Source organism: Mesoplodon densirostris, chromosome 18 (assembly GCF_025265405.1).
Source record: "Mesoplodon densirostris isolate mMesDen1 chromosome 18, mMesDen1 primary haplotype, whole genome shotgun sequence".
NCBI lineage: Eukaryota > Metazoa > Chordata > Mammalia > Artiodactyla > Ziphiidae > Mesoplodon > Mesoplodon densirostris.
The window spans coordinates 57,351,891-57,364,215 of record NC_082678.1 but is presented as its reverse complement, the minus strand read 5'-3'; the positions used below and the strand labels follow the sequence as shown (position 1 = coordinate 57,364,215).

The 12,325-nt window shown below is 35.4% G+C and overlaps 1 protein-coding gene across 2 annotated transcripts in view; it reads left to right on the top strand.

Moving 5' to 3' along the window:
- Positions 1-12,325, top strand: part of USP32 (ubiquitin specific peptidase 32) — a 212,016-nt gene that overhangs the window by 177,631 nt on the left and 22,060 nt on the right. For both annotated transcript variants that reach the window (XM_060081803.1, XM_060081802.1), the window contains exons 17-26: positions 2,770-2,924; positions 4,101-4,182; positions 4,986-5,060; positions 5,535-5,673; positions 5,937-6,042; positions 7,114-7,287; positions 8,083-8,257; positions 8,794-8,945; positions 10,647-10,758; positions 12,021-12,232. In XM_060081803.1, the coding sequence (XP_059937786.1) occupies positions 2,770-2,924; positions 4,101-4,182; positions 4,986-5,060; positions 5,535-5,673; positions 5,937-6,042; positions 7,114-7,287; positions 8,083-8,257; positions 8,794-8,945; positions 10,647-10,758; positions 12,021-12,232 (1,382 nt within the window). The remainder of the gene's footprint in view (positions 1-2,769; positions 2,925-4,100; positions 4,183-4,985; positions 5,061-5,534; positions 5,674-5,936; positions 6,043-7,113; positions 7,288-8,082; positions 8,258-8,793; positions 8,946-10,646; positions 10,759-12,020; positions 12,233-12,325) is intronic.

Below are 12,325 nucleotides of genomic sequence, written 5' to 3'. Positions count from 1 at the left end.
ACTGGTCTTTTCAACTCCACTCAAATTTCTAAGCAGTGATTTCTTTGGCAATATCATCTTTTTTTGTTTGTTTTTTGGGTTTTTTTTTTTAACAAAACATGATACATTTCTCATACTAGGTCCAAGGAGCCTTTATAACAGACAGTTAATACAAAGGCAAAGATACATCTTTGAAAATGAAATTGACACATTTTCTTTCAAAAACATCAAGCCTATCAAAATGACATATAAGTTCTCATTTTAATGTAATACATGCAAAAAGTTCCCTTTTGATTTCTCTATGCGGTTAGATTTTATTTTATTTTATTTTTCTAACATCTTTATAATTGCTTTACAATGGTGTGTTAGTTTCTGCTTTCTAACAAAGTGAATCAACTGTACATATACATATCCCCATATCTCCTCCCTCTTGCGTCTCACTCCCACCGTCCCTATCCCTCTAGGTGGTCACAAAGCACCTGAGCTGATCTATGAGGTTAAATTTTATTGATGGGCTGGACTTGCTCAATGCTTCTGCCTTGCAAATATTTGAAATAGTTCTTCTTCAGCAAAAATAATGAGTTCATCCATTTACACAAAGTCCCAGACTGTGTTAACAATGCCAGAATGTTGTTATAATTAATATAACTTAATATGAAAGAACTACCTTTGAACCCAAACCAACCTTATAAAGTATCATCCCTCCTTTGAAATGTAATAGAGTAGTTTTATGTCTTCATTAAAGGTTGTATTCAGATTGGAGATTCTTACGCATAATGTTTGGTAAGAATTATAGCAAAGCAGTGGCCTCTGCCTAACCAAACTTTGTCTTGGAACACATTAAAATCAAGGAACAGTGAAATAAGAATCTCTGAAACACTCTTGATTTAATTTTCCATTGAATAATGATAGTATTTGCCTTGCTTCCATGGCACCCTTAGTACATATCTTTTTCAATTCTCTTTGAAAGATAACATGAGAGGCAAGATGTGTTGTTGCGCTTTTAGTAAGTATTCTTTGTAACTCTTGTGCTGATCCTAGATTTTTGCTGCTTCTGTAAATTCCACTAAATTTGTTGGTGCTATTCAAAAGCACGAAATTATGTATAATAAGTGGCTGCCTGCTTAATGAGCTATGCTACAGAAACTGTCTAGAATTCAAATACATTTCTTATGTGGCTTAAAGACAATAGAAATTGACTTGGACACTACACTTGCAAATGCTTCTGAATCCTAGAACTGGATAGTTATTATGCTCCAAATTTGTTCTTAATTTGAAATTTTATTTCTTACTAATTAGTTGTGAAATCAATCATTAATCATTTTGAAGTTTATAAAAATATGCTTTCTTGCTGTAATCTTATAACTAATCCTCTGATATGTTTTTGGAGAAATTTGCTCTTTTGTTTTCTTCTAGGGATTATTCTTTGCTTGCTGATAGTAAATGATTTGCTTTGCTAGATGTTTAAAAATTGATCATAGTTGGGTTTGTTCTCCATAACGTAGTTTTCATCTTTCTCATTACTCAATTTATCACAGCTGTTTTCTAGGCTCTTTTATTCCTTTTGGAATGACAGGTATACAAACCTTGCCACAGTTACAATGACTTAATTGTAGCCTTTTCAACAGACAAGAAGTCATTGTTAGATGATTTTTCAGCTTATTTTAGGTGAGTTAATTCTTGGAAGCTCTGAAAAAGTGGATGATGCCAGTACTTTTCTCCTCTGTTTAGTAGGTAAAGACTCAAAGCACATTTAATGGGAGGGAAAAAGCTAAGTCACCATTGAATGGATGGAAAACTACCTGGAGTGTGTAATTGTACCCTTCATGGATTATATTGATATGTTAAGTGTATTTTAGTTTTGGGTTGCTCAATAAACTATAACCTCCCCTAGGCAGAGATGACCATTTTAAGCTACAGCTTTTGTCTAGATTTTTGGCTGAATAGTTACCCAGGGTTTAGCAGATTGTTTTAGCAACGTGTTTTTGATTTCCATTATCTCTTGTCATTTTATCACCCTTTTCTTTTGAAGTATGTGGTTAGACTTGATATATTCTTCCTTCAGTCTTCACTCTTTCCTCTTATTGCCTCTTTTTGTTTCCACCTTGAGCCCTTCAAGAATTCAAGGTCATGTCTGCTTTTCTCTTTTCGGGTGGGCAGGCCATATGATTCCCCCCTTACTACCTTTCAGTAGGGCAATTTTTTTGTCACGGGAAGTTTCTTGGCTTCACTTTAAAGCTTTGTTTGGCCAAGTGACATCTATGCCTACTTAGAATTCTAAGTACAAGTAACAATTCTTGTGTAATTGTACCAGTGTGCCAGGTAATTGGGCTACTTAATGAGAGTGATGTGATTAGTAACTCAAAGACAGTTTATTTTAAGAAAGTAGATCAGGTAAATCCAATTATCTATCTGTGGAATTCAAATCCAGCCCCATTTTATCTTCCCCATTCTTACACTGAGTTTTGATTTTGCTATTGAGTGTGACTTAGCTGAGGGCAGCCTAGATGTTTGCCAGTCTTCTTGGGATCCAGATACTGCCAATTATTTGGGCCTCTAATTTTGTTGTTCTTCCTTTCAAAGTTAAGGCTTACTCTAAGACACTTAGTTCTCCTATCTTCATTTTAAAGCTTTCTCTTAAAGTGTCTTACTTTATAAAATTATTAAATCTGTAACTCTCATTTCTCATCATGTCCAAAAATAGTATGGTCCCCGTTGCTGAGAGGGGTGCTTTTTTTTTTTTTTTCTTAACATCTGCGTTTTTCCTTACTGTGACTACTGTGACCATAGGAAATGTACCTTCTCCGAATGCACCATTAAAGCGGGTCTTAGCCTATACAGGCTGTTTTAGTCGAATGCAGACCATCAAGGAAATTCATGAATATCTATCTCAGAGGCTGCGCATCAAAGAGGAAGATATGCGCCTGTGGCTATACAACAGTGAGGTAAGAGACATGTTGGAGTCAAGGAAAGTCCTAATTAAGTGTTAAATCCATGTTTCATAAGTATGGGTTATTTTTATCTACACTAATTGTTTTGAAAGCCATGTCTTGGAATCGCAGTGGAAACTTCAACTTTTAAATTACTGGATGCATACATGTAGATATTTGTCATCTGAAACCCATAATACCATCTTGTAAAGATTATTATTATAAAGTAACGGCAAATATCATTTTTTAACAAATAGTTGATTTTTGATTTGTCTTAAAGTAACTTATATACATGTTAAAAAAAATTCAAACAATACAGAAGTATGTATTGAAAATTCTTCCTTTCCATCCTCTGACCCCTATCTTCCATTCTCCTCAGAGGCAGTGCTGTTAATTGCTTATATATTCTTCCTAACACATGCAGTATATTTCCATTAATACTCTGAAATTGGGTCATAAGTAGTTTTAACCAGTTCTTTATTCCCTAGTTCCTTCTTTCTTACATCCTCCTTTGGTCACCATCGAGAGGTGACCAATAGTATAATAAGTTAAGAGCAGAAGTCCTGGAGCCACACTGCCACGGATTAAATCTTGGCCCTCACACTTGTTAGTTGAATAACCAAGGGCAAGTCCCTTGACTCTCTGTCACAGTTTTCTCATGAGTAAATGGGGAAAATAATAGTATTTCCCTTAGGATAGTTGTAAGAATTAAATGAATTAATTTTCTGAGCACTTTAGACAGGGTGAGCATCAACAAAAATGTATAATTCTATTGCATGACATTTGGTTTTACATTTTCAGTTCCTAGTAAATAATCAAGTTCCATCTTGACCACAAGCACATTTACTGAATTTCATACTAGATACTAAAAAAAACTTCTTTTCTATAAGCTGTTCAGAAAATCTAAATCTCAATGAATTTTGGTTTGATGTGTGATGAGTCTTTTCTGGTCTCCCCCAAATCCTATATAACTTTTTTAGAGACATAAGGTATGTGTTTACAAAGTATACATTGTCTTTCCCTCATTTTGCCACCAAAGTTAGAAGCATTTCTGAATAACTATAATATGCTAAATATCTGTCACAAGTTGTATAACTACAAGGATGTTTTTAATTGTCATTCATTTTTATTTCCATATTTGTTTCAAGTTTAGTAATTAAATTAACAAAACATTTCCTCCTCCATATACAGAATTACCTCACTCTTCTGGATGATGAGGATCATAGATTGGAATATTTGAAAATCCAGGATGAGCAGCACTTGGTAATTGAAGGTACAAGATGGAAGCATGCATTTGTATTAGATTTTTAGGGGAAGAATTTAAAGATTTAATTACTCACTGATAATCCATTTTATAGTTTTTCCAACTGGTATTTGATCACTATATTCTATATAGTAAAGAAAACCCATTAAACCCTTATATAATCCTACTATAATGTAATACTATTTATATTGCTTTAAGAGAAAAACATGTCTACATTCATTGGCTGGCAAGGGTGGAAACAGTGGGTAAAAACAAGTGAATTCAGTTATAAGTTTATAGCTCCTTAAAATTTTCAAGCTGCTTCTTTGTCAGGAGACTTTCTTGCAATAGTTAGTGGTGCGGGCTTTTCATTAGTCAACACTAGTCATTCACCAACATAAGCATAGATTTACACACTGGCATGCACACATCATTGAAAACTTAGTGTGTGTTTTCTCATCAAGATTCATGAAACATTCCTAGCTGCCTTTGTATTAAAATGAATAGATTATTCTGGCAGTTGTCACAATTTAAGAAAGCATTGTAATAGTTCCAATGTATTAAGTTTAAGAACTTTAATTCCTTCTATAGATGGTTGAGTATAATTTTACTTCAGGTATGTAACTTAGGGATTAGCTTACTAATTAATTCTAACCAATAAAGTCTCCAGTGTAAAGAATTGGAATGGTTTCAGAGGCAATTACTAAAATTAACTTGATTTTGTTTTTCAGTTTCTGATTTAGAAATAAGACCTTTTTTTTTAACAGAAGCAGTATAGTGGGTGTGATTTGAATAGATAAGGAATTAACACATTGCTGTCTCTGTTTTTCCAGTTCGCAACAAAGATATGAGTTGGCCTGAAGAAATGTCCTTTATAGCAAACAGTAGTAAAATAGATAGACACAAGGGTAAGTCTACAGTGTACTATTTTTAAACAATCTTAAAATTATTCTTTTATTTTTCCTTCTCTCAACTATTGAAGTGTTAACAACTTGTAGCTTTCTAGCTCAAAAGCGATTAGGCCCCCTGTTATTTTTCTTTTTCCTGAAGCATCAAATTTCTTTCTAACCATGCAATTAAATAATTTATATATTTTGAAAGACATAATTCTAGGAGAGAATTGTTTGAACTCTAAAAAATGATCATAGCAATTAAAGAGAATCACTGCTGCTTCTAGATTACAGATGAGCATAGATTATCGTGATTGCCGATGATGCTCCATTAAAAAGCCTCTACTTAGCATTGCAAGACCCAATAGAGAAATATTAGCTCCATTTAATTGATTAGAAGAGTTACAAAAATCATTGCATTGAATACAAATAACTGTTTGGTCATGACATCTTGCTATAGCTAGGCTTCCATTCTCGTGTTGTTTGTTCCAGTTCCGACAGAAAAGGGGGCCACAGGTCTGAGTAACCTGGGAAACACATGCTTCATGAACTCAAGCATCCAGTGTGTTAGTAACACACAGCCACTGACACAGTATTTTATCTCAGGGAGACATCTTTATGAACTCAACAGGTAATCTTCCTTGAGTCATTGGCTCTTAACTTTTATAGCTTTGCTATGAAGGCAATATTACCTAAATCTCCTCTTTCTTCACCCTGGGGGAGGAAAGTCTTAATCTTATTTGCCCTATTAAGCGTGAAGTAAGGACCAAATGCTACTTCTCTTATTTTGAAAAGATATTTTGATGTGAGGAAACAGACTCTAGGTATTTCTGTGTCCACATGATTGTGAATTATAAGAATCTTTGGCAACAAATTTTCCTCTCAAACTTCTAGGACAAATCCCATTGGTATGAAGGGGCATATGGCTAAATGCTATGGGGATTTAGTACAGGAACTTTGGAGTGGAACTCAGAAGAATGTTGCCCCATTAAAGCTTCGGGTAAGCATGTTAAAATAATATAAAGGTATTTAAGTCCTAAGCAGTTATGTAAGTAATTATTTTTCTCTACATGTTTTTTATATTTAGCTTTTTAGTTTTAGTGTAATGTTTTTGGGTCCTTCGCAAGGCATAAACTGGATGTCAGATACTTTTACTTCTTCACATATATGCAAAATACTACTGTAGACATAGTGGGTAGAAAAAGATCAAAAGTATAGTCTAAATTTGGGATGTCATTCATTTTACTAATTTATCAGGTATCTTACTTGTATATACAGTAAACCTTTCTTTCTTAATCCTTCACTATTAGCAGTATTCTAACTACAAGGTAGACCTGAGTCTAATTAATGATACTCAGTACATTTTTAACATTTCTAAGATAATTAGTTCTATCTGTAGAATTTTAAAAAGTAGCAGAAAGAAATAATGTAATTAATGGATACAAATTTGACATTAATATCATATGCAGTGAATTCTAGTTGATGTTAGGATTACCAGCCACTGTAATAATTATGTATTAACTCATTTAATCTTCTAAATGGCCCTACAGTATAAAGCAACATTATTATCCCCATTTTATGGCTCAGGAAACTAAGAGTCATCGCAGTCAAATAGCTTGTCCGAGGTTGCAAGCTAGTTACTAAGTCCTCACAGTTGAACATGAGGCTATTCTGCCTCTAATAATAAAAGTTAGGATACGACAAGACCAGAAAAGCTAACCGTAAAAGAAAACATTATAAAAGGGAATCTTCCAATGTGAGCAAATGCTATTTTAATATTTCCATCTTGTATCTTAAATAGCTATGTACCTAAAGAACTGTTTGCTTATATGATGCTAAACCAGGACATAGGATTGGCCATAATGCTTTTTTGGGGCTGGGGGAGGGAGCATCATTTGAGATTAAGATTAGAAAGATTCCATGATTATCCAAAATATATTTGCTGAAATAGAGACAGACTAAATACTATACTATTTATCTTCTTCTAATGCCTCTGATAGAATTATGGGCATGTTCATTCTAAACTTTATGAGATAGCAAATAATGAGTTTGATTCCTCTTATATTTATAGTGGACCATAGCAAAATATGCTCCCAGGTTTAATGGGTTCCAGCAACAAGACTCCCAAGAACTTCTGGCTTTTCTCTTGGATGGTCTTCATGAAGATCTCAACCGAGTCCATGAGAAGCCATATGTGGAACTAAAGGACAGTGATGGCCGACCAGACTGGGAAGTAGCTGCAGAGGTTTGTCAGTTTTGAGTTTCTAATGTAAGCAATAGATAAAATATTCTGACCACAAATACGTGTTGCGCAACTTAATGCTAACTAAACTATTCTGTGGTCAGAATTTTACTGCGAAAATGAAGGAATTTATATTTCTCTGCTTATTTCTTGTGCAGTGATCCTAAAACAAAGCATCTTTAATGAAAATAGAAAAATATTTCCTCTTCAATGTAAATTTGGGGGAGAGGATGTAGGAATTATTATTCAGTAGGAATTTAGGAGTCCCCATAATTGCTAAAGTAATGTGTACAGTGACCAATAGGCATATTTTATCTGCTTTTTAATGGACAAAGAACTCATCATTGTTACCTGGTAAGAAGAAAGAAAAAAATAGGGTTTTCCATCTAAATTTAATATGTTATAGATTGAGCAGAAAGAATCACATTCCATTCTGGACCACCAGGGAAGTCCCGCTGGTGGTATTTTTAAAGAAGGGAAATATGTAAGCCCCAAGCTGCCTATACGGAGTGATCTGGCTATGTCACTACAGTCTAGATTTACCCCAGTGAGTGCTGCTGCTACACTTGGCAGCTCTTCTGTGTTACCACTGTTGCCAGAATTCTTGAAGTATTTTATGTATTTCTCTACTATCTCAGTAGGCAATATATTTTAAATTATATATCTGACTTGTAAATTTGTAGGCACAAAGCTTTTATTTTTTAAGGATTATATTCTTGACATTTAGATCTAATATATTTAACCATTTTCTTTGAATTTGGGGAGATAAAAAATTTCTCTAATCATTTTTCTTGCTAGGCCTGGGACAACCATCTGAGGAGAAATAGATCAATAGTTGTGGATTTGTTCCATGGGCAGCTAAGGTCCCAAGTCAAATGCAAGACATGTGGGCATATAAGTGTCCGATTTGACCCTTTCAATTTTTTGTCTTTGCCACTACCAATGGACAGTTATATGCACTTAGAAATAACAGGTGGGTCGCAAAGTTATGAAAAATTATTTAATTCTATTGTCTTTTACCTTATTCAAGCAGCCTGAATTTGTAAGTATAGTCATTTGTGTATAATGCGTTCTCATAAAGATTGATAGTCAGCATGTTATATATATATTTTTTAATTTTATTGGTGTTAGTTGGTTTACAGTGTTGTGAGCATGTTACAAATTAACAATCTAATTTCAGGCATGATTTGAGGTTTGAAAGACTTGGAACATGGGTCCATTTTTGTGCCCATTGAGTCTTCTGTCAGTTTCAAATGTGCCAGGAACTCTCTTTAAAATCTTGCAAAGCCACTCACACTTCTGTATCAGATGAATATTCAAAAAATAATTATTTTACTTAAGATTATCTTTAAGCACCATCTGTTGTAGTGTTTACATATAAAATTAAAATTCTAGACTGAAATGTTTGCTATTTCCAAGTCTCTCTCACACACACACACAGACACACACAGTGTAAAGCTTTCATTGAAACCTGAATTTTACTGGTAAAAAATCTTTCCTCTTTACTAGTTATTACGTTGGATGGTACTACCCCTGTACGATATGGACTAAGACTGAATATGGATGAAAAGTACACAGGTTTAAAAAAACAGCTGAGCGATCTCTGTGGACTTAAATCAGAACAAATCCTTCTTGCAGAAGTACATGGTTCCAACATAAAGGTGATATTAACTGTTCTTTTTAGGAAACTCTTGATTCCATCCTTCAAAGATCACAGTTTTCTCAATTAATTATTGTGTCAAATGACCAAGGGAGATAATAAAACACAACAAAAACTGGAAAAAAATTTGTAAAGTTTTTCGTTCTAGAAGAAACTTTTTTTTTCATGCTCCATTTTTTTTAATTTTTTGCTTTATAACAAATTTAATCAGTTATACATATACATATGTTCCCATATCCCCTCCCTTTTGCGTCTCCCTCCCACCCTCCCTATCCCACCCCTCCAGGCGGTCACAAAGCACCGAGCTGATCTCCCTGTGCTATAGCTGATCTCCCTGTGCTATGCGGCTGCTTCCCACTAGCTATCTACCTTACGTTTGGTAGTGTATATATGTCCATGCCGCTCTTTCACTTTGTCACAGCTTACCCTTCCCCCTCCCCATATCCTCAAGTCCATTCTCTAGTAGGTCTGTGTCTGTATTCCTATCTTACCCCTATGTTCTTCATGACATTTTTTTTTCTTAAATTCCATGTATATGTGTCAGCATACAGTAAGTAAGTTCTAGAAGAAACTTAAAAGAGTTGTCTACCAGAATAAAAGAGTAATAATGATGGTGGTATTTTTATTATTTTTTTTTTTTTTGGCCACACTGCATGGCATGCGGGATCTTAGTTCCCCTACAAGGGATTGAACCCATGTCCCCTGCAGTGGAAGCACAGAGTCTTAACCACTGGACCACCAGGGAAGTCCCAATGGTGGTATTTTTAAAGAAGGGAAATATGTAAGCCCAAAGCTACCTATATGGAGTGATCTAGCTGTGTCACTATAGTCTAGATTTACCCCCAGTGACTGCTGCTGCTACACCTAACAGCTCTTGTGTATTACCACTATTGCTAGAATTCTTAAAGTATTTTATGTATGTATGAATGTGTTCTTTTAGTACTTATTTATGAATATATATATACCTGGCCTTTCAACACACTGAGAAATTAAAGAGTAAAGACAAAGTGACACAAATCACTTCTTCTTGCATACCAGCTGGAGAAACTAGAAATTTAATAAATATATTGCCTACCCTAAATTGAGCTCCTACCACTGGTATTATTTATATTCATCTTCGGGGTTTCTGAACAAACTCCCACCTCTTTGACATTTTTTTTCGTATGTAATGTGGAGGTGAGATCTCTCTGGGGATTTTGGGTTTAGATTCTTGAAATGACGGACAAAACTTAAGAAGTCAGTTATAGGGCCTCCCTGGTGGCGCAGTGGTTGAGAGTCCGCCTGCCGATGCAGGGGATACGGGTTCGTGCCCCGGTCTGGGAGGATCCCATATGCCGCGGAGCGGCCGGGCCCGTGAGCCATGGCCGCTGGGCCTGCGCGTCCGGAGCCTGTGCTCCGCAGCGGGAGAGGCCACAACAGTGAGAGGCCCGCGTACAGCAAAAAAAAAAAAAAAAAAAAAAGAAGTCAGTTATACACATCATACTGCCCTCCTATGAAAGGGGATAATGGTTTTGTCAGGAAGGTTAGTTTTCACTTAGTTTATCAAGCTTTCATTTATAGTTATTTTAGAAAAATTATTCAGACATCTTATTTGTTTTACTGATAAAAGGGTCTAAGACATTTGCTTCAGATATATCAGAGAGATGATTCTCCATTTTATCTGAAACTTCTCCCCCTTCTCATCTCACCTCTTTTTCTATAGAATTTCCCTCAGGACAACCAGAAAGTACGACTCTCAGTGAGTGGATTTTTGTGTGCATTTGAAATTCCCGTCCCTGGATCTCCAATTTCAGCTTCTAGTCCAGTACAGACAGGTAAGATAGAACTAGAGCTGCTGCCCATGATTTTAGCTTTGAATAACAGTCTAAGGGTTGTCCTCCTTTTTAGGCTTTTGTTTAGGCTAAAAAATATTAGAGCAAAAGAATTTTGGAGCCTGAAGGAAACCTTGGTGATCATTTATCTCAAATCCTCATTTTATAGTTGAGGAACCTAAAATTCAGAGAACCTAAGTTAGATAGGTAGTTATTAGCTAAATCTACCACTGGAATTCAGATCTCCTTTAACTCTTTTATCTAATATTAACATGGTAACAGATGGTATGAGAGAAATGTACTATCAGAAAACAAAATAATAAATTTGACTAAAAAGGAATCTGTTTATCTAATATTGCCTGTGATTTAATATGGTCATCCAGTGAGTCTTTTTGGCCATTAGTGGGGTTTGTCTCCTCTTTATACTGTTGGCAGTTAGATTCATTCCCCAACTATAACATGCTTCAGAGAGAATGAGGCTCCTCTCATTGGCAGTCAGTAGATAGTACTGTTGGTTGGGTTGGTGGATGATTTAACATTGCTTTTTGGTTATCATCACTGTCCAATAGAACTCTCTGCAATGAGGAAAACTTTCTGTAATCTTTGCTATCCAATAGAGTTATCTACTAGTCACATGGACTGTTTAGCACTTGAAATGTGGCTAGTCAAAGGGAGGAAATGCACTTTTAATTTTAATTTAAAAAGCAGCGACTTTCATCAGTTGTAACAAATGTTTCACTCTGGTGGGGCAGGTTGCTACTGGGGGAGGCTGTGCTGGGTGGGGGCAGTCAGCAGGTGGGAAATCTCTACCTTGCTCTTTATTTTACTGAGTCTAAAAGTGCCCTAAAAAATAGTCTTTTTTAAAAATCAAACAATTTTTTAAAAACCCATCATCTGGCTTGGGACTACCGTCTTAGAACATTTCTAGAAGAATGGAGAAAATGAATTTTTAGAGGAGAGGAAAAAGAAAAGCAGTAGAACTGTTTTCGTGCCACAACACGGTGCTAATAAAGATTGTTGCAAAAATTCGACTTACTCTTTCTATCAGTTACTCGTGCTTTGTCATTTAGTCAGAAGTGTGAGTTATTAAGGTAAAATCTGAAGTTAAAATCTTCCAATTAATGTAGAATTATCATTTGACTTATTCCTCCCTGTCCTCTGTTAAAAGAGACTGTCAGTGGTCTGAGTCCCAGCGATATTTGAGAAAAGAGCAAAGATAAAGGTACCACAGACTTGTGATGCTATACTTATCTTTGAATTTGTAGATTTCTCCTCTTCCCCATCTACAAATGGAATGTTCACCCTAACCACCAATGGGGACCTGCCTCGATCAATATTCATCCCCAATGGAATGCCAAACACTGTTGTGCCATGTGGAACTGAGAAAAACTTCACAAATGGAATGGTGAATGGTCATATGCCATCTCTTCCTGACAGTTCCTTTACAGGCTACATCATTGCAGTCCACCGAAAAATGGTTAGTTTAATGTTAGGCAAGTTACTGCTGGTCTTGCCAGTGTTATTTATGAAACAGCCATTTTCTGTCTTTGCAACATCTTCAGTGTGTACA